The 24,275-nt window shown below is 40.8% G+C and overlaps 4 protein-coding genes across 5 annotated transcripts in view; 3 read left to right on the top strand and 1 right to left on the bottom strand.

Annotated features, from left to right (window-relative positions):
- Positions 1–15,182, top strand: part of LOC146484518 (uncharacterized) — a 115,980-nt gene extending 100,798 nt beyond the window's left edge. The window contains exons 100-117 of the mRNA XM_085104485.1: positions 339–554; positions 1,715–1,933; positions 2,402–2,617; positions 3,140–3,355; positions 3,467–3,682; positions 4,224–4,448; positions 4,927–5,133; positions 5,823–6,056; positions 6,650–6,862; positions 7,924–8,139; positions 8,390–8,611; positions 9,358–9,576; positions 10,478–10,684; positions 11,180–11,383; positions 12,232–12,453; positions 13,256–13,480; positions 14,105–14,323; positions 14,956–15,182. Of these exons, the coding sequence (XP_084960611.1) occupies positions 339–554; positions 1,715–1,933; positions 2,402–2,617; positions 3,140–3,355; positions 3,467–3,682; positions 4,224–4,448; positions 4,927–5,133; positions 5,823–6,056; positions 6,650–6,862; positions 7,924–8,139; positions 8,390–8,611; positions 9,358–9,576; positions 10,478–10,684; positions 11,180–11,383; positions 12,232–12,453; positions 13,256–13,480; positions 14,105–14,323; positions 14,956–15,182 (3,923 nt within the window). The remainder of the gene's footprint in view (positions 1–338; positions 555–1,714; positions 1,934–2,401; positions 2,618–3,139; positions 3,356–3,466; positions 3,683–4,223; positions 4,449–4,926; positions 5,134–5,822; positions 6,057–6,649; positions 6,863–7,923; positions 8,140–8,389; positions 8,612–9,357; positions 9,577–10,477; positions 10,685–11,179; positions 11,384–12,231; positions 12,454–13,255; positions 13,481–14,104; positions 14,324–14,955) is intronic.
- The window catches only part of LOC146484509 (uncharacterized), a 278,821-nt gene that overhangs the window by 195,267 nt on the left and 59,279 nt on the right, over positions 1–24,275 (bottom strand). The gene's annotated exons all lie outside the window — the stretch shown is intronic.
- On the top strand, positions 16,927–18,372 carry LOC146484517 (agrin-like; the record flags this gene model as incomplete). The annotated part of the gene is made up of 3 exons (XM_085104484.1): positions 16,927–17,206; positions 17,334–17,546; positions 18,072–18,372. Coding segments are annotated over 3 exons (774 nt in total), but the record flags the coding sequence as incomplete, so codon positions are not given.
- On the top strand, positions 18,849–24,150 carry LOC146484516 (agrin-like). Of its 2 annotated transcripts, XM_085104599.1 has the most exons (6): positions 18,849–19,068; positions 19,709–19,915; positions 20,424–20,630; positions 21,592–21,804; positions 22,239–22,448; positions 22,892–24,150. In XM_085104599.1, exons 1-6 carry the CDS (start codon positions 18,867–18,869, stop codon positions 23,053–23,055), a joined length of 1,203 nt encoding a protein of 400 aa, XP_084960725.1. In that variant the 5' UTR covers positions 18,849–18,866; the 3' UTR covers positions 23,056–24,150. The 2 variants fall into 2 exon arrangements, with proteins under 2 accessions (XP_084960725.1, XP_084960724.1); XM_085104598.1 differs by having other exon boundaries at positions 22,239–23,030.

Below are 24,275 nucleotides of genomic sequence, written 5' to 3'. Positions count from 1 at the left end.
CAACCACTGAGCTGCTTGGAGACTGGTGCCATCTGTCTGATTCATATTTCACACGAGAGATTCGCGAGATTGAGCACTAATGCTATTTGTGGCTAACAGTTAACCAACATGTCTGCCAATAGTTTTTACAGTTGGATTCACTCACGCCAACATGCATTCCAAGCACAAGTTTTGGTTGATTGAAGGCGCATTTTTTCTTGCGAGCGTAGCAGAATAACCTGCAACAACCTTTACCAGAAAAATATGTTCTGTAGTATTGTTTTTACATACCGGCAAGTCGTGGTAAGACTACATTCTCATGATCACATCATGACTTTTTCATGACCATGTGATTTCAGAGCCCTGTGCTGGCGTGAAGTGTAAAGAACCAAAGACATGCGTGGTAGACTCCCTAGGTAACCCTGAATGCAGATGCCCGGATGAAAGAGACTGTCCTGCTACTGTTAATACCGTTTGCGGCAGCGATGGGAAGACTTACTTGAACGACTGTGCGATGAAAGCAAAGGCTTGTGAAAAAGACATGCCTGTCTACGCCGTTATGGATGGATATTGCGGTGAGTGTTGTCCTAACAATGTTTAGCTATCGTGATACAGTCAAAGTACAGATGCCTCTAATATCTTCAACCGTTTAATCGTTTCAACTCGCAAATACTTCTTACTTTTTAGATGTATTCTAAGTATTGTTTCTGAAGAATAGTGTGTTGTTATTCCAACAATAGGCTTTTGTTAAGAAACAATACGTAAAGGGGAAGTATCATGGGGTTTTTGATATCTTTTGTTAAAAATGTTGAAATAAGACCTTCAATCAGCTGACAAATAATTCTAGAATGACGAGAGGAAAGACATCAACTCAATTCTTGAAAGGAACAACTCGTGATCTGCTCTAGCGCATTTTTGAAACAAAAATGCGAGAACTTGAAAAACATTAGCCCAACATTTTTCAAATTTCAATCCATACCGGCCTTCTCTGTCTCTGGCCAGAGGCACTAATCGACAATTTTATTGTACTAGGGTGATAGTTTATAACAAACTTGACAATTATTTCGTTGTTTCTGCTGACAGAAAAACATTTTTGGGTTTTGAAATGATAGCAAATTTGCGTGATACTTCCCCTTCAACTTACGAGGACTTCGTGAGTCTGGGGTCAGTATTTTAGCCAATTAAGGACGGTGCCTACTTTTGCTACTGCGCATACGTTCTGCGCATCTCGAGATACTCGGGTTTCCTATGGGTGGTGCCTACTATTACAGGGATATTTTTGCGCGCTTTAAAACTATGCGGAGAAAGCAGAACTTAGCAAGTGATTTTGGTATCCAAAAAGAAACTTGGGGGCAACCATGCATTTTTCAGAGATAACTGTTAAACCTTCAATTGGGAAAAAAGCGCCATACATTGCTTTGTATTTTGCTGCTTTTTAGAATAAGTGTTGCTTAGTTATCTCTAAAAAATGCGTGATTACCCCCAATTTTCTTTTTGGTTTTTTCAATAGCCGTTACCAAGATCTGCTTTTCCCGCATAGTGATAAACCGGGCGAAAATACTTCGTTATTAGTAGGCACCGTCCTTAACAGCAACTGCATGTACAATCTACCTGATGTTATCGATGATATCAGTAGTTCACCGTTAAAAGACATCTGGCAGCCTGGGAACCGGCAACCTTAAACAAACGTAAACATCGTTACTGTATTCATTAATGTATACATTTATTCTTACAGGGCCATGTGACCTTGCGAAGGACTGTAAAAACAATGCCGCCTGCACAGGAGACTTTGATGGCTTGGTCACGTGCAAATGCCGGACCGAAGACGAGTGTCCAAAAGATGGCGATGGTGTGTGTGGCTCAGACGGACAGACATACATCAACAAATGTCTCTTAGATGTGTTTGCTTGTGCCAATGATAAGGAAATTCAAGAGCGTCACGTCGGCCCCTGCGGTGAGTTGACTTTGATTAAAAAATTTCCAATCTATCTTTAACGCAGTCTGATCGGCTGAGACCTGTTTTCTGATTAACAGTTATTGTGAGATTGCGAGAAATCGCTTCGTACATGAAGTGTAGTCGCAAAACTCTGAGCGCCGCTATGTTCGCTATTTTCCTGGATGATGATGATGATGATGATGATGATGATGATGATGATTTTTTTTCCTTTAAATGCAAAACCACTTTGTTGTTTGCAATTTAGCAAACGTTGACTAAGTTCTATATTCCGCGATGTCTCCAGACGTGGAGTAAGAGTGGATAGAGTATAAGTACGCATGATCCCATTTGAGCATACGCATACTCCTATTCTGAACATGGTGGTTTCTCTTGAATGTGGAAAAAATGAAACAAATTAATTGCAACAAATCTCGTTTTGTATTGGTAAAGCATTCAGAATACTAATTTACTATTTATTTTACGTAGGTGTCTGTAACCTGGATAGTTGCCGTGACAACGAAGTTTGCATTGCTCAAAAAGACGGCACATCATCCTGCAAGTGCATTGAAATGAAGGACTGCCCCAAGGAGAAGGACCTTGTATGCGGAACCGATGGGATCACCTACTTAAATGAGTGCATTCTGAAAGCGGAGTCATGTGCTATAAACACAACTGTTGGAGTGGAACATCCGGGACCTTGTGGTACAGACATTATACTTAATACAATTTTGACCTTTTTTGTTTTCATCGAAAACGGTCTTATCATTATTGATAGGCTGAATTAGCTACAGAACGGGAACGTCAGTTGACAACAGCGCGTGCATCAAGAATGCCCATATATAGTCGAAATAGACTCGTGTCCAGACTATTCCGCGAGCTCTCGCGTCCTCAAATGACGTTCCTGTTCTGTGGCTAAATCAGCCTAATTTCGGCGGGGTGTTAACGTGTTTATTTTGGCCATTCTTGGAAGCTGTATTGCATCATCATTGGAAAAAGCTGTTATATCATAGCAATAATTTCAAAAATATTAAATCTGCAACTGGAACTCATACCTGTTTGACACCGGATGATTACATTCCCTCACAGCCCTCATAGTGGCCAATGCTAAATATATATTGTTAGTTTTGATAATTTTTGCAGTTATTTTCACTGTATCTACTGTTGAGCGATTGGTTAGGCATTTAATATCCGTTCTTTGGTGACATAACTGACTTTTTTTTTCAGTAATTTGTAAAGACACTCGCTGTTCTGGCGGCAAGAAGTGTGTGGCCAGTATTCTCAAGCTACCCAGCTGTCAGTGTCCGACAGAAGATGACTGTCCCAGAGATTACGATCCAGTGTGTGGAAGCGACAAGCAAACTTACGTTAACCCCTGCAGACTGAGAGTGGAGGCATGCAAGACAGAACAGCCTCTTGTAGTGGACAAAAAGGGAGTGTGTGGTAAGGCCGGGGTATTTCTTTTATTTTACCTCTCTTTTCCTTTACTCGTCATGTCTTTTTAAAGCTTTTCATCCTCGCTATTAACAGTTCGTTGTTCGTGATAAATTTCAGATCCTTGCCAAGCTGCTCGTTGTGTTCATCATTCAGTTTGCAAAAACAAACCTGATGGCTCCACTGCCTGCGAGTGCCCACGCACTGAGGAATGCCCGGATGTAACAGATCCCGTATGTGGCACCAATGGTGCAACATATGAGAATGAATGTAAGCTGAAGGCTCAAAGCTGCGCCAATGGAGAAGATGTTTCACTGAAGCACAAAGGAGAATGCGGTAGGAAAATAAGAAAAGGCTACATCCTTTTCCAGTGCCACGTGCAAAGCGACCATCTTTGGTCTTTGGAAATGATGTAACTAAGCTTAACTGAATTGCTTGCTGTCGACCTTGAATTTTCGTGATGATTATGGATTTATTTATTATCAAACTGTGTTGCTGCGTTCAGTGAACGATAAATTGTTTTACATGTTCCCAACTTGCGATCAAGCCGAGAAATTCTGGATGGACAAGGACCCATCAAGGAGTGAATTATGAAAAAGTGGAAATTTGACAGTTTTACGGTCCTTCAGCCGTTAACATAGCGGGCCGAAAAAAGTCATGTCCAAAGATAGATGCTACACTGTGCTGAGCACTAGAAACTAAAAATGGCTGTGAGTGCAAGGAACTTGTTAATTGCTCAGAATATGAAATCGGAACCTCGATGGAGACCATGCCTTGACTTCTGTTATCCTGTTTCCTTTGTCAAAGAGCAAATGGTGATACCTCCTGAACAGTTTGCCGGGCTCTTTCCATTAATGTTTTATGTGCTTGTTCTCAGGTCCATGCTCGTTCTCAGATTGCCAGGATTATTATGGCACGTGTACTGTGGCACAAGATGGCTCTGGTACGGCGACATGTCAGTGCCCTTCAGCTGACCAGTGTCCTAGTACCGTCAGAGCTATCTGCGGGGACGACGGGAAGACGTATCCTAACCAATGTCGTCTGGAAGCGACGGCTTGTCAATTGAAGAAGAGAATCGAAGTCAAGCGTAAAGGAGCGTGCAGTAAGTATAGAGACGTCTTTGTTATGGCTATCAGTGTGTTAGGTTAAACTTAATAAGGAGTGCAAAAAGACAATCTCATCGACAATTTCCTATGAGCGATTAGAGCGTCTACCTTCATTCTTAGTCTCCAGAGGCAGAACTTACAAACACCATACATACATCGATTACTAAGCATCTCTCAAAGGAGACTTTTGGAGTTTGAATTTAGGATTTGAATATCTTGTCGAGCCAAAAGTTCGCAGATTCCTCTTCCCAAATTTATTTACTGAAACAAGAATTCTAGAGGCTATTCCGTTTTCTCCTAATGTGGATTATGGTCAATCGAACGCCACGAACGCCACCGTCCCCATAACACTTGTAATTGGCTCCTTATTTTTACACATGCAGACTCGGATCCAAAACGCTTCAAAACACAGGACCCGATAATTATTATCAGATTAGATGCATTTCAATTTCTTAACCAAGTCTCTTTCTGTAGCCCCGTGCTCCAAGCCCACTTGTCCCAGTGACCAGGAATGTACAGTTGATGCTCAGGGTAAAGCTGTGTGCGCATGCCCTAAGCAGTGCCCCAGCCTGGGAGAGTCGGTGTGTGGCAGCGATGGTAAAACCTACGAAAATGAATGCAAAGCTAGGAAGGAGTCCTGCGAGAAGAAGAAAGGTCTTTTTATTAAGCCTGGTAGTTGTGGTAAGTTTGGGTCATGGTCATTTGATTGCTAACAGAACGGTGCACTCATAGTGATGTTTCCTGAAAGTAGACTGGTTTCTATTATATAAGAATTTTACAGGTCAGTCTGTTTGTTCAGTGAACAATTGTTACTACCTGTGAGTTCTTAAGGATGCTTTTCTTTTTGGTAACACAAGAGGATTCTATTGACCTCGTACTGCATGATGAAAAGTAGCATAAGAACGTTCTGCTCTTAATATCAGTGGCTTTCGTTGAAATGGTCGCCCATTAGAGTTTTCAACCACGGACTTAATTTCCATTATTTGACTCAAAGTTCGACTTTATATCGGAAAGATTTAAACAAACCTCTCTCATGAATGGACGTTCAGCTTTCTTGTTCTTTGTTTCTGTAGTAGTTCAGCTTTCTCTAGTTTTACGTTTTCATAGATCCACACGCAAAAGTGCTGGTACACGAGACAATATTTCTGCAACTTTCGGCACAACGCCGTTGCCAGACAAGTTGCGAACGAAACTGCGCTTATAACAACCCTCTTCGTCACTTGCGGAATGAAATAGGCTTTGCATGTTGCTGGAAAAAAAGGGAGACTAGTCTTCTACTTTTTTTGAAGCGTGCAGCATGTAACCATTCCCTTTGGAAACGTCTAACTAAAGCATATTCCATAAAAATTAAAAAAGCTGTCTTTTGTCAGGACTTGTGGTTGTTCCGTGTTCACTGAAGACTTGCACCAACAATGCCTTCTGTGCATTCAAGTCGGGTTCAGTCGAATGCCGCTGTCCAGATGTGAACGATTGCTCAACTGTGCCGAACCCAGTTTGCGGAAGTGATGGTAGCACTCATAAAATGTACGACAACGTTTGCTTTATGGAAGCCGAGTCCTGTAAGATGGCCAAGCGAATCAATCCAGTCACTACCGAAAACTGCGGTAAGTTTCGTTACGTCATTTCTGAGTGATTTCTGTATCAGTTTTTACATTTTACATGGCAGCTAATTATAATGATCACAGTTGACGCCAGCCAATAGAAACAGACGGAAATAAATAAATATCCTATAAAGTTTGAACCCGTGAAAATAATGCTCATAAACTTCCTAAGGCGGCTGGATTTTTAAATAATTATTATAAAATTTTCTGTAACTTTTCAGGTTAGCCAAATTTCTGTATATCAATTCTCTCTGTAAAAACAATGACATGGGGAAACACGGGAAATAAACTCGTCCAAAACAACATTAGGTTCATTTTCATCGATGAGAAGTAGAATCTCTTGTTACTGTGACAAATTTTAAGCTTGCCAACGATTTGTCCAGCATTATAGTTTCATATGTGGTACGCCCTGCTGACCACCAGCATAAACTTAACAACTGTCGAAAGGGACTTGCCTGGCGAGGAAGAGAAAGAAGAGATATATTAATACTCGCCGGTCGCGGGTAAACGTTTGCGGGTTGCGGGTAAATTGTTAAGAGGGATGAACAGGTTAAATCGTTACTTGAGATCATTGTTATCATTGAACTGTTTTGCAGCCCCTTGTAACACCACCAGTTGCGCCAACTATGCCACTTGTGAAGTGCAGGACAATACAGCAGTGTGTGTGTGTCCGTCTGAGGATGACTGTCCGTGGAAAGTGGATTTGATTTGTGGTTCGGACGGTCAGAGTTACTTAAACGAGTGCGTCATGAGAGCCAGGGCTTGTAAAGCAGGGAAGAACGTTACTCGCGTAAGGAAGGGATATTGTGGTGAGTATCCTGACATTTCCCAAATAAATAATATGAATTTTAAGAAACCACGACGGCAACGCCAACGAAAACGTCGCTTGAAAATATAAGTTCGTGTCGTATGCACTACTTCGCGATTATTCCAATCCATTCAACTTGTACAATATGGCCGAACAATCCAGTATAAGAACAGGTGTGAACGGCATTCAAGTTGAGAGAGAGAATGAAATGTGCTCACGTGCTCCACAAAACCTTGAATTTGGTCATTTCACGTTGTTGTTTGGCCGAGCACGGTGAAGAAATCATTGACCAAAATTTATAGCGGACGTGCAGGGACTTTCCCCATGAAATCCTATTGTTTTGTGACGTTCTCGTTGTTGTCGCCGTAATAGCTTCTTAAACTCACTAATATCGCCAACACTGAGACGGTGAACTTTTTAGTAAATATTGCAGATGGACTGTCGGTTTTAAAGATCATGTCATCTTCGTTTCTTTGGTGTCCTTTACTGTTTAAATCCTGTCACCAAATTTGTGTGGGCGTATCAGTCTCTCCCATCACCACGTTTCCTTGAATAAAAAAGCACTACCGTATGTTGTCTGTATAAATAGGCGCTGGCACATGATACCGAGACTGGGTGAAGGTCAAGTCGAGATGGCCGACTGTACTAGCCAGAGTGCGATTTCTCCCTTTCAATTCAGTAATCATGGACTTTATGGGATCCCTATTGATAGCAGTACCTTTGCCACAATGAAATTGGGTTACCCTGTTTAAACAAAGGTCTCTTCTCTTTTCTTCTTTTTTCGTCTCTGAATCACGAATAAACTGACGCACACTCCACAGTTTAGGAATGTGGTAAATGGTTAAACAAATGTTAACAAACTTCAGCGATACTCGATAACAAAAGGCACCTGTTCCTTATCAGAGTACGTAAGATCATTTGCGAACAAAGTCATACCGCGCTCCTATCTGGGCTCCCTGTGCTACTGTTCTCACGACTAACTGTTGATTGGCTGCAATTCCACGTAGCTATAAACGCCCCATTTGTCATCTTTTACACGATGCATTTCTTTGTTATCTCCAGGTATCTGCGATTTAGTTAAATGTCCAGGAAGCAGCCAATGTTTCCTGAAAGAGAACGGTCTGCATGACTGTCGCTGCCCCCGAGAGGAAGAGTGCCCATCGTCAGGGGAAAAAGTCTGCGGTAGCGATGGAATAACTTATGATAATGAATGCAAATTGAAGGCAGCTGCCTGCAGATCGCTCAATGGACTAGTGCTCATGAAGGAAGGAAGCTGTGGTAAGACCATTTACTCCCACCCCTCCCCTATTATTCCGTATTGACTCTTTCATCCCGATCAGGTAGAAATACACCTCACCACCTTCATTTGCGATCAAACGAGTGAACATTGGTTTTAGCGATCCTACGATCTTTTGCGTTAACTTGATGGAAACTAGACTTTAAAAGACGAGTAAGCGAGATAATTTACGTAAATACAAAAGTAAGGCGTTGCTTTTTGTTATTTTGACACCGTAAATTGTCTTGCCAGATACTTGTACCGGAATGAAATGCCGACCAAACCAAGTTTGTAAAGTGGTAAAAGGCAGAGCAACTTGTCAATGCCCTGAACTAAGCGAGTGCGGTTATAATCCTTCAGTGGTCTGCGGCTCAGACCGAACTGAATATCCAAATGAATGCTTCCTCAAGGTCAAGTCTTGCCTCGCTGCATCAGGAAGTGGGGGACTTGTGATTCATAACAAAGGCAAATGCGGTAAGCTAATCATTTTTGTAAAGGTTAGAGTCTGCATTACTGTGACTTATTTTTGCGTTTGTTGAGCTTGTTAATTGGTTAACGAAAAACGTGAGTCAAGTTTTAGACAACGGAATAAAGAAGTTTTCCAGACTACCTCTCAGGAGTAAACAAACAACACTTTATTTTAAATTTAACAACAACAAAATTACAAAAATCTCTGTCACCCACACTGATTAACTTTCTACGCTTTGTAGACAGGGACAGAATTGAAATTGCAATTAGACTGAATTAGTCGTAAGTTGGGGAAGTTCAAAAGAATATGTTAACCATTTGTATATAAGACGCTTTCCGAGCTTTTCTTCAACATCTGTTTTTGGTTCGAGGTCTCATTTCTTCCTATGTTATTTTTCAGTAAAAATGTAGTACGGCCTTACGACAGTCGTTGGAAAACTACTCTTTTACCATAATAGTTTAAGACTCAGCATTTATGTCTCCCGCCGCCCAAATAACAATCAATCAATCAATCAATCATCCGGTTTGTCAAAGTCAATCTAACAATCGATAAATCAATCTCTACTTGTCAAATATATACCAGTGTTAGTAAATATGTCACATTATCTAATAGCGGATCTCTCCAATCTTGTTTGAACTTATCTATGGAGAATTCCAATTAAGAGGTATCGTTCTGTAAAAGGTGACGTTTTTCTTTCCTCGTTAACAAGGTAGAACCCATTAGCATTGTTAACCTCTTTTCTTTGTTTCAGCTGGTGGATGCAGCCTGATCACGTGTCCAAAGTATGCCATCTGTCATAATTCTCCTGATGGAACACCCACATGTGTGTGTCCTAAGAAGGAAGACTGTCCAGCCTCGGTGAAGCCAGTGTGTGGCACTGATGGAAAAACATACATTAATGAGTGTCTAATGAAGGTTATAGCGTGTGAGAGTAAGAAAGACACAGCGAAGAGAAAGGATGGGCTGTGCGGTAAGACAGCGTAAAGATCTTGCTTTTAGTTTTCTAATGTGAAGATCATAGCAAAATTAAAAAGCCTTCAGTTCGTATGCCTTGATTATCTGTTACCTAGAATTTTCTTCCCACATGTCTGTTTACCCATAGATAGTGTTTTACAAATTCTTGTAAGGACGATGCCTACTATTGTTACTACGCATACGTTCTGCGCATCTCGATATACTTGGGTTTCCTATGGGTGGTGCCTACTAATACAGGGACATTTTTGCGCGGTTTAAAACTATACGGAGAAAGCAGAACTTAGCAAGTGCTTTTGGTATCTCAAAAGAAAATTGGGGGTAACCATGCACTTTTCAGAGATAATTAAGCTTCAAGTTAGGAAAAAATCCCATACGTTGCTTTATATTTTGGCGCTTTTTAGAGATATTATTGCTTAGTTATCTCTGAAAAAAGCATGGTTACCCCCAATTTTCTTTTTGGATTCCAATAGCCCTTGCTAAGATCTGCTTTTCCCGCATAGTCATAAACCGCACAAAAATACTTCGCTATTAGTAGGCACCGTCCTTAATGCATTTCCTCAAAGATAAAGGCATTTTTATGTTTTAGACGAACACAAGACGCATTATCCGTCTGGACGAACTATCTTCCGGTGTTTGCGTCGTTAAGACGCACAACGAAAGATTGTTCGTCCAGACCGAGTATGCGTCCTCTAGTACAAAAAAGGCCAATGTCGGAACGTGAAATTTTGTTCAGACAACAGTTTGTTTGAATTGAAGCATGTATACTTTTTTAAAGTTCAGGTCTGGTCTAAAATAATAAATATCAGGCTGGAGACATGGGAAGTGTTGTTGTCTGTAAGAACTGTACTTGAGTCCAAGCGTGCACCGGTCTGACCACTTTGTACTTTGTTTTTCAGAACCATGTAAATTCGTAGCTTGCACGAATCAAACGAAATGTGAGGAGCAAGTTAACGGCTCAACTCAGTGCGTCTGCCAGTCCAGAGAAAAATGCCCGGATACAGTGGAACCCGTATGTGGCAGCAACCGCAAGAGTTATGATAACCAGTGTTTGTTTAAGGCTGACGCGTGTGGAAGTAACATGACGTTCAAGCAGGGAAGATGCGGTGAATAAACTGTTTCTGCTTTAGCTTCTTTTTTAACGTAAACTTAACTAGTACACTTTCATTGCATCATCGTCAATCGTCATCGTCATCGTCATCATCATCATCATCATTATTATTATCAACATCATCATCATCATCATCATCGTCATCATCATCGTCATCATTAGGCGGGGTCGTAGACAATAAAATGACTGTTTCTATGCCAATTTCTGTAAATCTGTAAATCGTATCATATACTCATTCTAAATCATTTTAACATAAAACGGTGACCACTTAGGCAAACTCGCAATCTGATTGGCTGCACAAGGGCTTTCTAAGTTTAGATCGACTGCCCGGGTATGTGTAAGGAATATTCGTTAACTTGCAAGCTCTATCTAGCTGGGTATATTGGTGAAATATTGATGAAGATTTACGCTAAATCCTTTCGATAATATTCAATGAAATTGTGATAACGGAAATGATACAAGTGAAACCTTTTGATTTGCCTTTGTTTAGACGCATGCTCATTCCATCAGTGCAAGTCGTACCAGGACTGCGTAGTTGTGAGTGACGCTGCCAAATGCCAGTGTCCAACATGTCGATCGCCTGTAGACCCCGTTTGCGCCAACAATGGAAAATCCTACCCAAGCGAGTGTCTCATGAGGATCAAGGCTTGCAAGACTAAGAGAGAGCTCGTGGTAGTGAAGAAGGGATCTTGCGGTAAGTGTACAATGTATAAACAGTTATGACTCGAACTCCGTCTAAAATGGCGTCCGAATCAGTTCCATAAGTCCTACAGTGAAACCTCGATTTTATGATCGTCGATCTAACGATATTCAACATTCTGTGTCCCGGCAAAAGTTTTTTTTATAAATCTGGAGTTCGTCTACAACGATATCCCGATTTAACGATATGATTTTGCTGTCCCCTTGCCATTTCGTAAAATCGACGTTCCACTGTACTTCGGAAAAAAGATAAAGAAAAGGCCTCAAATACGGCCAGCTGGTCCAACTCAATTCGTTTCATACGTTTTCATACGTTTCAGGCTTCCTCTTTATTGATTTAACAGACCTCAATTTTTTTCTATCCTAGAAAGTTTCCTAAAATTTGAATACACACGTGGGTTGATTTGCAAATAAATATTTGGTTTATCAACAGAGTTGATAGCTTAAGGTAAATTGGCCACCGTAAAGAGATTCGAGTGCTGGCGTTTCGTGCGTTAACCTTTCGTCTGAAAACCGTTGATAAATCAAATATTCGTTTCTACTCCCCACCGACGCAGCACCACAGTTTCATTAAAAACTAACCCCCTTATGTTTTGTAAATACGTTTTTGAAGCGGTATCGATTCTTTGCAAAGCAGGTATTATCAATCTCTCACCAAAACAGTTTACAAATCCTTGCTGCCATAACTATATCAATGAGAAAATACCTTATTTCGAAGACAGAGGGAGTGTTACAAGAACTGTGATGGCCAGCTGGATCTTCCCACGGAGCTCGCTGTAGTCATTGATATAATGCCATAATACCATCTTGTTTATTCCGGTTATTTTTATTTTTATTTTCCAGACGCCTGTTCTTTTAAGAAATGTGCACTGTACGAGGACTGCGTCATTGACTCCAACAATCAAACCAGATGCGTGTGTCCCTCTCCGCTCCAGTGCCTACGCGTCCAGAGAGCCTCGCCTGTGTGTGGCACTGACGGCAAGACGTACTCCAGTGAGTGTGCGCTAAGGGCAGAGAACTGTCCAAAACGACCGAAGGCTCGTCTGCAGTTTAGAGGAGAATGCGGTTAGTATGTTTTAAAAGCAAACATGATTTCGCCGAATAAATGTAAATATATGAAACATATATTTTAATATATTATATTATATTATTTTTTTACTGCGGATGAAAGATTAAATAGAAGAAAGATCCTCGCAGTTCAAGCCTGAATTTTTTTTCAGGCTCTCTGTTTGTGACTGCTTAAGTTGCGTAGTAACTGCGAGGATCTTTCTTCTATTTGATGATTTCGCCGATAAGGTATTATTAAATTTAAGTTGCCCACTTTAGAGCTAAGTTTAGAGACAGACAATTTTTCTTCCAACATTTAGGATGAATTACAACGGATTACTGATGAGCATTGTAAAATATGTCCCTGTTATTCTTAGAAATGATTTCGCAATTTTTCTTTCGAAGGAGGGGTTATTACTCACAATTTCATCATCAACTTGTCCCGCAATGGCATTGTGCTTCAGAACGCAAAAGAAATACCTGCTGGGATTGAGGAAATGAAACGAAATGAGCGTTTGCCCACCACTGAATTCTGATTAGCGTAGTTGCAAAGCACATATTTAAACAATTTCTTGCCGGATAGTGCAAAATGTATATAAATCTTTTGATTTAACCATCTGGCAGATAAAAAGGCGAAAAGGATCGAAAGCCGTCTTGGCTCTTGCCAACTATGTCAAAAGCAAATTTCACATCGAATATCGTTGGCCATTAAAAGATTCAGAGCTGTAGGGAAGCTTAATGAATCTTTTCTTTATTTCCCTATTAAAAGTTGGGTAAATCCTTTGCATTTATCACTGACTGTTTCTCTCCTGTACCTCAGGTCTAGTGGTAATACCTTGCACCAGTACTGCATGTAGGTATGGCGCGAGGTGCGGTTTCAAGAGAGGTTACCCACAATGCATTTGTCCCGTGGAGAGTGATTGCCCGGTTGAAAACAGACCCGTATGTGGCAGTGATGGACAGAACTATCCGAACCCATGCGTACTAACGGCTAGAGCCTGTCTGATGGGAAAGGAAGTTACAGCAGAATATGATGGTCCATGCGGTATGTACATCTGTTTGTATTGAAAACGTACGTAATATTTTAGGCTTACAGGTTTATATATTGCAAATCGGAATGATCGTTGTCGCTATGATCTCTTTACCGGACAGTTGTTCGACAGCACATTAACGCTAAAGCAAGACTAACAAAGAAAAGTTGGTTTGCGTTACATTTCTTACACTCGCATGAAAGCGATTCTTCAGAGTTTTATTTGAGATCGATATTGATCGGTTTGAAAATGAAGGACAGGAAAACTATGTGCAGACACATTCCTTGAAAAGTTGAATTAAGAATTCCAAGTGTTCGTTTGTTTCTTAGTTTGGAGTGATTGCGTCTTACTAAGCTGGGTTGGGTTGAGAGGGGCGAGGGAGGGGGTTGGTGAAAGAGTGTGGAAATGGGATAGAATGTTTTCGGTACCGAGCAATCTGGTCTTAATTTTACAAATTTTACATGTTTGAGACTGGCAGCCGAAATTTTTTTCTCCTATGTTTGAGCATTTAAAATCCCTGATACTGACAATATTATTTAAAGTAGTTAAGGGGTGTTTGGAAAGGGAGATTACGAAAGGGCAATGCTTGGCAAATTTTTGTGCTCTACTCTTATTCACGCATGTTATTCTTCCTCCAGTCGCCTGTCTGTTGGCCAATTGTGAGAGATTCTTTGCTCGTTGCGAGATAACATCAGCAGGATTTGCTCGATGTGTCTGTCCTGTGGTAGAGAGGTGTCCTGTGACATCGGATGTGGTCTGCGCTAATGATACCAGAACATACACCTCTGAATGCCACATGAGGGTGGAGGCTTGTCAACAAAGAACTCCTCTGACTGTTGTCAAGAAAGGAACGTGTAGTAAGTGTGGGATATTGTATATATTGTAGGTCACGTCTTAGCCGTATCCCTCTTTGTTCCTTAGGGGACATAAGTCGTGTGTTTTAGTCTCCCGCTTCACGTCTAATATTACATTTTTCATCAAGGCCGGAATCCATGCTAGTTCAATACCGCTTGCAGGTCAGAAAGTATGGACAATCCTTTTCTTTTTCAAAAAAAAAAAAAAATTCCGTGGTTTATTGTTATTATTGCTTCCTTTTGGGACCCGGGTGGGAAAAGGTGGGGATGGGGGGGGGGGGGGGGTAGGGTTGGTTCCTGTACTATGGGTACATGATACATGTGAAAGTTATCGTTAATGTGACGTTTTTGTAATAAAAGTAGCTACTGGAAGTGAATTATGAAATTCACGTATTTTGAATTACGAATGAAAGAATAATTGATAAATGTGAAACTATCGCATTTATGTATCTTACTTAAGCAGCTGCGAAATGAAAGCCTGAAAAAAAGTCAGGTTTGAACGGGATTCGAACCTACTCAAGTTAAATGCCAGTATGGCAAATATTTATTGAGTAAATGTGGGGCGTCGAGGTTGTTACATTTGGTTTGTGGTTAATTATGTTAATGAAACATTCTACTATATCTTAACTTCTTAGTAACGTGCGAGGATTTAAACTGCGCCAACTACGGCAAGTGTGTAGTTATTGGCAGACAGCCTACATGCCAATGTCCCGAGGAGAGCGAGTGTACCACCAAAAGAGATGCCGTGTGCGGCTCGGATGATACGGTATACCTGAATGAGTGTTACATGAAGGTGTCCTCGTGTGCGAAAGGAGTGCTGATCACTGTGAGGAGCAAAGGCGTATGTGGTATGTTGTCATAACACTTTTCGTAGATTAAATGCTGGGCCAAGAATGTACTTCTTTTCTCTTTAATTCTCAGAAAGAATTTTGGAACTCCCAGTTGTGTAAATACCGACGTTTGGACTTGCCCGTCTCCATACCAACCTCGTTCCCAGGATCTCTCCTCTTCCCGTTCCCGGGAGATGGACGGGAAGAGTATAAAGATTGTTATTATTATTATAAAGATTGTTATTATTATTATTTACCAAGACAACCCTCCCCCCAAAAGACAACATCCTCAAACGGGGCCATTTTCAGCAGCGTCAGTGGATGTTCGTTCTATGTTCTACATAAGAGTTTAAAACTATCGTGATAAATGAGAATGTTTGTCTGTATTGATACTTTAGTAAGTTGCACCCATGTTTTGAGAACGAGTCGATTCCAAAACTCACACAATGTGAAAGCAAAAACAACAAATTACACTTGATCAATAACCACCCTACGTCTTCTGTTCGTAGAATTTTGTTGTTGTTTTAGTCGTTTCCCTCCTAACAGTCTCTATTCTCTTTCCTTCTTTCTATGAATCTGATGGATGTCACTTTTACTTGGATCAGCTCAAGGTAAGTTTCCAAGGTTAAATTTCACTTTAGGATTTGCGCTCTGACGCGAATAACTTAGAATCCACGAAGCCGACTGATACCCGAGGACTTCCGAGGATGTAGCCGTAGGTAGCACTGCCATCCGCTTGTTTCCAGTCTGTATACATGGTAAAACGGCTCTAGTTGTTTTTACTTGCTAATAAAAACAAACCTCAGGCGGTTGGTATGTCGAAGGATAATGCCAACGCTGAAAGACAACTGCCAAACTTTGAGAACGATCTTTCACGCGGAGGGAATTATCATCCCGTATATCAGCAAGCGAGAAACTGATTTACTTATTTTATAACCCTCCGATTATTTTTCGAAACACGCGCGCTGGGTTTATTGTGAAGAAGACAAAACATCCAGTGATTCATTGATTAGTTTGGTCGACTTTATTATACCTTAAATTAAAAGAGTAAGTGTGTGACTTTCTTGACGACCATATCAAATCGGACCATGTTTATCGCGTGATGACCTCCCTCCGCATTTGTACCACATGACGTGTTCGTCCTTAAGTTAGTGAGTAACATTTCTGATACAGGAGTTGTCTCTATAATATAACAGGTATTCCCTGGAACTATTGGTACTCGAATTCATTATTAGTAAAATGATTAGTAACTGGTAAGAGAGTGGTGCAGTCACCGTGTAGTTAGCTTAGTGAATAGGTCGGGGTGCGCTGAGCGAGGGTGGGTTCTAACACATCTGGCTGCTACAATACTGCAGATCTAAAATAACTTGGAAAGTAAAAGGAACAGGGGACCGATTTTGCTTTGTGAACCACAACCAGTTAGATCATCAAGAGAGTTGGATAACGATGAAGAAATGGGGACCCTATCTGAAATTTGGGAGATAGCAATTGAGCATTCAGCACTTTTATACTTACAAGGTGGTTTCGAGTCGGATGGGATCATAAAATCAGACCACTGAAGTGAAGGCTTGTGGGCAGTACGTTCCTGTGATGTTATTTATTGTGCATGTGAAATTTGTTTGAAATTTTTACCTTTAATTGTTTTCGTTTTACCTGTTAGAAAGTAAATGGTTATTTTCTCGCTAATCAAAAGGGTGTTATACATAGGTCACCACCAACAACAAGCAGACTTACTACAAACCCATATTTGGTTCTGTATGTTAATACAAACTCACTTCTATTACCAGCAGTAATCCTGTCAAGTCAAACCAGCTAATTCTTTTCTTTGTCCTTCCTCATTCAGAAGACCCTTGTTCCACCAAGGAATGTCCTCTCTACTCTGAATGTACTTTAGACGCGAACTTTGAAGCTCGGTGCACGTGCATACGACGCTGCCGGCTGGTCTTTAAACCCATATGCGCCAGCAATGGCGAAACGTACGTAAATGAGTGCGCGTTTAAAATACGAGCATGCGCACTCAATGGAAGCTTCGCTATTTTACATCAAGGCCGCTGCAGTGAGTGCTTTTATCTGTAAAATTCTCTTTCTATCTGCTTTCTACACTTTGTCTGGTTTCGTGAGATTGCTTAACCTTTTTGTATCTCAAAGCAGCGTGTGTCTTCAACTCCTCTTTCTTTTATCAGCTCCGTGTTCTACAGTAACTTGTGAACTCTATGCTGAGTGTAATGTGTCCAGTAATGGCACAACTGGAGTGTGTGTCTGTCCTAGCGACTGTCCGTCCAAGATCAGTCCTGTGTGTGGCAGTGATGGGAACACTTATAACAGCGCATGTCACCTAAGAGTTGATTCATGTGAGCGGAAAGCAAATGTGACTGTTCGCCATGTGGGGAAATGCAGTGAGTTCTGGGGTATCTACCTCTTTCCACCCCCTCTTTTGTATCTTGAATATCTCCTTTCAGGCGAAAGACTTTTCTTTTCTCTTTTAAACAAACATTTCTGCTTGTTTATTTATTACTGAGGCGTTTGCAACACAACACAAAAATGGCCCTGTGGCTGTTAACACTGTTTTATAGTCGGTTGTTTTTTTCGGTGTATACATCACCATATACATCGCTTACGGTGAGCAGATGGCTTGATACGGTTAGTTCGGTATTTATTATTTCTTACGTTATAACTCTTCATCATTATCACTATCGCAATCATCATCATCATTATCATCATTAACGCCGTTGTCATCATCATTGTAGCCATCATGATTATGATTATCATCATCACCATGACATCGCCATCGTCGTCATCCTCACTAACGATTTCATCCTCATCACCTTCATCATCATCATTATCATCATCACCTTCATCATTATTATCGTAAATTTTTCTCTCTTCTTCTTTACTCCCTAATTTCTTTGCTGTCATCAAAGATCCTTGCTACTCCAAGAGGTGTCCACCTTATGCTCAGTGTGTGTCTCAGTTCGGGACTTTTGCCCGGTGTGTCTGTCCAAGCAAGTGTCCCCTTGTGTACGACCCAACGTGTGGCACCGATCGTAAAAGCTACTTCAACTTGTGTGCTCTACAACTGACAGCTTGTCAATCAAACTTGACAGTTAGAGCTGCTTACAGAGGGACATGTGGTATGATGATGTACTTTGTCATTGACAGTCAAAGCTTGTTTGTTTATTTAACTCTTTGGCAGTATTTATAAGGGTTGATTCTATTCTTAATACTTCAGAGAATGAAGCTTGAACAGAAACCCGGTGTAACGAACTCATTTATAATGAACGTACCTCGCGAAATTGACTGCCAGAATTTTTTCACGCATGACAGTGTAGTTGTAAAAACTTCTCATTCGTTTCAAACTGTTTTTCAATACCCCACGTAAAATCTTAGCCTTCAGATATTACGAGCAAACGCGATTTAGTCCAAAAGAGTGTATATTCTCTTATTTCAGACACTGCAGGAAAGTGTTCAACTTTGCGTTGTTGGCAATAGACAATTCCCAAGAGAATTGTCTATTTGTAACCTTTGGTGGACCTCTTCTCGACATACACTTCCTTTACAGCTATATACCTTTCTTGTCACTAACTTTCTATGTCTTTTTCACCCTTACTACGTATTGAAACGGCATTTCATTTCTTCCTTTTGTGTTCTCTTGCAACTATTCAATCAACCCGTGGTGTTACCTTGTTCCAGACAGTCCCACGAACCCTTGCGCTCGAATGAGTTGTCCTCCGAACTCCAGGTGCATTGTGACAGCTGACGGTAAAGCTGAGTGCTCGTGCACCAAAAAGGCTTGTCCGCAAACCATCAGCTTTGTCTGTGGTAGTGACGGGAAGACTTACAAGAACTCCTGTCAAATGGAGAACGAATCATGTGAAACAAACAAAACAATTACAGTCGCGCGCAATGGGCACTGCAAAAGTAAGTGATAAAATGTCTTACGCTTTTAATAACTTGGGCTTATTACAAGCCATCGACTCTTCACTGAGGTGAAGTTCTGATCACTGTTATACGAGCAAGTGTCATCTTGGTGAGAACTCCATTCCTTCCTGGGTAGCGTAGTATCTTCCTGCGAGTTTGCCCTTAATTCAAGTTCCCTCAAATATGTAGTAATCTTTTCTTAAATCTCTCAACCTCCTTGGGTCTGGTAGAAATGCGGTGGAAAAGCATCATTCCAGTATATAATAGTCAATGCAACAGTTGGTTTTATAGCTGACCTGGACATATAGTTCAGCCTCCTTTAGGTGAGGTTGAAATCAGTAACACAAAATGAAAGTAGGGAACTTCGTGTAACCCAAGTCCAGCCCGAAGGTCGTTGGGGGTAAAATGCCGGTCGATTACTTTTAGACAGCTGCATGGCTGACAGGTCAGTCAGCCTGTCGTTTGGGTTTCACAAGACTATTTTCCTTTTCCTTATCGTGTTTTAGGAGCCACAATGGAGTTAACATATGAAACACGTCCCCCTCTTTTTTCCTTGCTATTAACGCTGGTGTTCATCTTATAACCATTCTATAACAAAACTCTCTAATGTCTACTAACGCTTCTTAAATCTTTCTTCAAGCTCTGTGTTACAAAGGAAAATGTAAATATGGCGGGCAATGCGAGCGAGTTACAAACACCACAGCTCGTTGTGTTTGCGGCTTGTGTCACTTCAGGTACAAACCTGTTTGCGGCTCCGACAAAAAGTCTTACCTAAACCACTGTTTTCTCAGACGTCAGGCTTGTCTTACCCAAACTCCGATTTCCGTGGAGCAACATGGCCGATGTAGTAAGTGCATAGCTGTTGTTACAGATAAGACTGCAAACGATTTTAATCCAATAGTTCTGGGTAGAAACGAACTCAGATAATACATCAGTGACTTATTAGCCCTGCTTCCGTACCCTTTATTTAAGGCTTATTGCAGTAATTTCTTTCTCTAGAAAAGGTATACAAAAGTTGCCAATCACTCAATTTTTATTATTGTTTATCATGATAGTTTGAGACAAGAATGGTCTCAAATTTGATTTATTTTCATTGTGAATAGGTAGACATTTCTCCTTGTGCGAAATCTTTGTAGAATTTATTGCAACAGTTTTAATTTGTTCTAGTCATTTTGATCTGCTTTGCTTTCGTCGATAGGTTGTCTTTTTGTCTGTTTTGACAGGACTTATGATGCTAAGTAATTCGCTCGAAAAGCGCCTGTTATGTTCACATTTAAACGCTTTTTCTTAGAAAGTGTTCTCCTTTTTTTTCTGTCTTTACATGAAATATATCAACAATTACTTGCCCTTCCTAGCATGCACTGCCACTCGTTGTCCGTTTGGCGGCAAATGTGTGCTCCAGGAGGATGGGACCGAGTCGTGCCAGTGCCCAAGCAGTTGTCCCCTTTCTTATGATCCCGTATGTGGAAACGACAAGAAAACGTACATGAACCGCTGCGCTCTAAATCTGGTCACGTGTCTTACTAACGGAACTGTGACACTTGCACACAAAGGAAAATGCTGTAAGATAAACTATCAGTCAGTCCGTCATTTTTTTTTTCCGTTAGTCATTTCTACTATTTTCCACTTTATTTTTTTCTCATAGTTTTGTTTTTGTGTCATTGCTAATTTATTGAAGTATAATTAACAATTACAAAGAACGAAACCGACACACCTTGTCCGAGTGTTAGTTTCTGTGAAAATATAAATGGAAGGTGGCCATTTACAACTCCCGGGAATAAATGCATGAAAATAGCTTCATTGTAACCGTTGGATAACCGTGTTTCTTCCTTCTTTTTTTCTTGCTATTCCTCACCGAGTTGTCGTAATAATAATAATAATAATAATAATAATAATAATAATAATAATAATAATAATAATAATAATAATAATAATAATAATAATAATAACAATAATAATAATAATAATAATAGTAATAGTAATAATAATAATAATAATAATAATAATAATTAACACCCTCGGCAGTGTTAATATCACAAGGTGCTAACTGGGCTCAGCATTTAAACTTACAAACATGGTCAAAAATCCAACTGGCAGGAGGCAGACCAGCTGGCTGTTCTGCACTATTTGCAACTCTGTCATACCTTGTTCAGATTCAATTCCGTGAAAATATTTCCTTGTCTTTCTCCTTTCCATTTCTCAACCCCTTCTCATTCCCTCATTTCCAAAAAGTCCTTACAATTTAAAACACTAAAATGGTCATTCTATTTATCCTCGCATGAAATCACGCCTTTACTGTTCTCTAGAAGTTTGCCCCACCCTCTCCGGCCTTGCTTCCTTCAGTTTTATAAGTTGCCTGGGCACACGGACTCAACATTACAAGCATTACAAGGGAGGGACTGCGTAACAACGTGTCCTCTTGGCGTACCTATAAAGATATATGTAAAAGAAAATGGAGTTTGTCCCAGAAAGTTTTTTTCCAGGATTGTTCGTTCACTCTCTATTACTCCTACTGTACCTTAGTTTCGGGCTGCACCCAAACCAAATGCCGCTTCTATTCTTCTTGTGTGGAGGGGTCAAATGGACAAGCGGTTTGTGTTTGCAACGAAACATGCGCTCTGGCCTTGGACCCAGTTTGTGGCAGCAACGGAAAGACATACATCAACGAATGTCTTCTTCAAGCTGATGCCTGCAAGCAACGACGAAGCTTTGTTGTGTTACAGCGAGGAGCGTGCAGTGAGTTGTCGTGGTTATTATTTGTCACCCTTTCTGTCTTTTTTCTGAGTCTGTTCTGTCTTTACCGAGCACTTGATACACAGGAAGATTACTTCTTTCTTGATCGGATTCACTCCCCCAGGATTGGCTGACCCCGCGTTTTCGTCAGAACAGTTACTTAGCAACATGATTTATTTTGACGTCATGACAACTTTCAAAGGGCTCGCTGAGCCCTTTACTAGAAATAATATCAATAAGAATAGGAAATTCGCTGATTACTTTGAGAGATGTATTCAAATTCAAAGCACATCTGGTTTACGTAATTTGGCCATGTGTTTTTCTGTAAGGATGTTTTTGTTCTCCTCGAAGGTTGCTGATGAAAAATGATATCTACAAACACATTTATTCACATTGACATCCATTTTCCTCCTTCTTTTCTCTTTTCTTTCTCTCAGCTCCTTGTGCTCTTCTCAACTGTGACTTCTACGCCGAGTGTAAAGCTCAGCTGGACGGTTCTCTCGAATGTGTCTGTCCAAGACAGTGTCCACTGTCCTTCGATCCTGTGTGTGGTAGTGACGGACAGACATATCCTAATGAATGTACTCTTCAAGTACAATCCTGCAGAACTAAGACTCGCATCACTGTGGCTAAGCAAGGGCTGTGTGGTGTGTATTTTGTTACAATTTGTAAACTAATTTTTTTCCATTCCGAAACTGACCTTTTCTCGTCTAGAAATGTTCATGCTCTTATCCTTAAAAGGGAGTTTGCTAATCTAGGAACTAGCTATTTCTTCTCCAGAAACGAGCTCATTCTCATCCTGGAACGAGCATGCATTTATCCGGGAACAGTTTTCTTCACCCGGGAACGACCTTACTCTTGCCCATACAGGAACAAACCCTCACCTGAAGGAAAACTAAGTCTTGTCAATCTTATAGCATGCACATGCTGGCCCTGGTGCACTCTTTGTTGCCTAAGTAAGTTATTGTTAATGACAACAAACCCTGCGAAACACTATTCTCAATTAAACCAAACTTTCTCCAAGTTCTTCCTTCTTTGGTTTCTTTTCTGTCTTCCGTATCTTCGTTGTAACGTTTGATGCTCTCCTTAGCTTGTACCGGCGGAAATTGTCTGCGCCGTGCCCTGAGGTCTGGAAGAGAGTTGAGCAACGTCCTTCGTGATTCGACATCAAAGAAGTTATTAACACGTTGTAAGTTCTTAATCTTTCCTTCTGTTCGATCTATTTATCTTCTTTCTTTTCCTCCTTGTTCTTGAGCTTTGCATTTTCAGTCAGTCGACCCTGTATTCTTACAATGAAGGAGATTTCATTTCTTTTCATATCTTGTGAGCATTACTCCTCCACACACACACACTTAGGGATGTCTGTTAGAAAGCTGTCAGATTTGATCTCCTACACTCATTCCATTTGCTTCATGTCTTCAATGAAACGCAAAAGGAGTTAAAAACGAGCTGCCTGTTAGCTCACAAAAGAGGCTCAGTTTCTGACGAAACTGTTGTACTGCGTCGGTGGGAAATTGAAACGAATGTTTGGTTTTCTAAACAGAGTTAATAAGGTGATTCCCCTACAAAAATATTTGAATGGATTCGATTTCATTCGTTCAGGCGAAAGGCTAACGCTCAGCAGTCAGCAGTCGAATCTCTGTACGGTGGCCAGATAACCATATCAACTCTATTGAGTTACTGTGGGCCAGACTGTGCTGTACTACTTTTCGTCTAGCCAGGAAAGATAGTTTTGGTAAAAAGTGTGAGCTCTTGTCGTTGAATTGTAAAGAACACTTATGGATAAATGAATCGTGTAACCTTTGACACACCTTGGCTTTCAACTGAGTGCCGGCATACAACCAAAACCAAAATAATTCTTCTGGCCAATCAGAGCAAACATAAACAGCGCAGTGAACCAATCAGCATTCTAAGCATGTACATGCAGCCCGCGCCAAGCGCGGGAAAAAGCGTGCAAGCAGCTCACGACTGGTTTTGGTTTTGCTTCTCATTGGCTGAAAAGTGGCGTGAATTTTATTAACCCCAACGGGGAGGAGTAAGGTAAAACCAGAGCAAACGCGAAGTGCTTTTAACACTCAACTGAAAACCGTTCTATAATCGAAGGATTGTTAAAGAACAGAGGTCATACTACAGCTCAGAAGTTACTTGGTCAGGGACTGCTCCAGAGATTAGATTAGATCAGGCGCCTAGGAAGGGAGAGACCCGGGGCTATTAAGAAAAAGGCTGATGGAGAGGGAAAAGGGTAGAGCTGTCGATAGCGTACGAAGATTATTTCGTACTTGAAGAGTTGAAGGCCATTTCAAAAGTCTCAAGAAGAAAACATAAAGATATCATTGCTACGTTTATAATACTTCCCAGACAAACGCTTAGAATTACCGACTTACCCGCTTCTCGCTGACATGATGTCAAACCGCTTGAATTTCTCAGCATGCACGAGCTGGCTTTTTTCGATTTTTTATTTTCATTTAAATATT

Source organism: Pavona decussata, unplaced genomic scaffold, assembly GCF_977016875.1.
Source record: "Pavona decussata unplaced genomic scaffold, jaPavDecu1.1 SCAFFOLD_32, whole genome shotgun sequence".
Lineage (NCBI taxonomy): Eukaryota > Metazoa > Cnidaria > Anthozoa > Scleractinia > Agariciidae > Pavona > Pavona decussata.
Note: the sequence above shows the minus strand (reverse complement) of the source record. Positions and strands in the feature narration are given on the sequence as shown.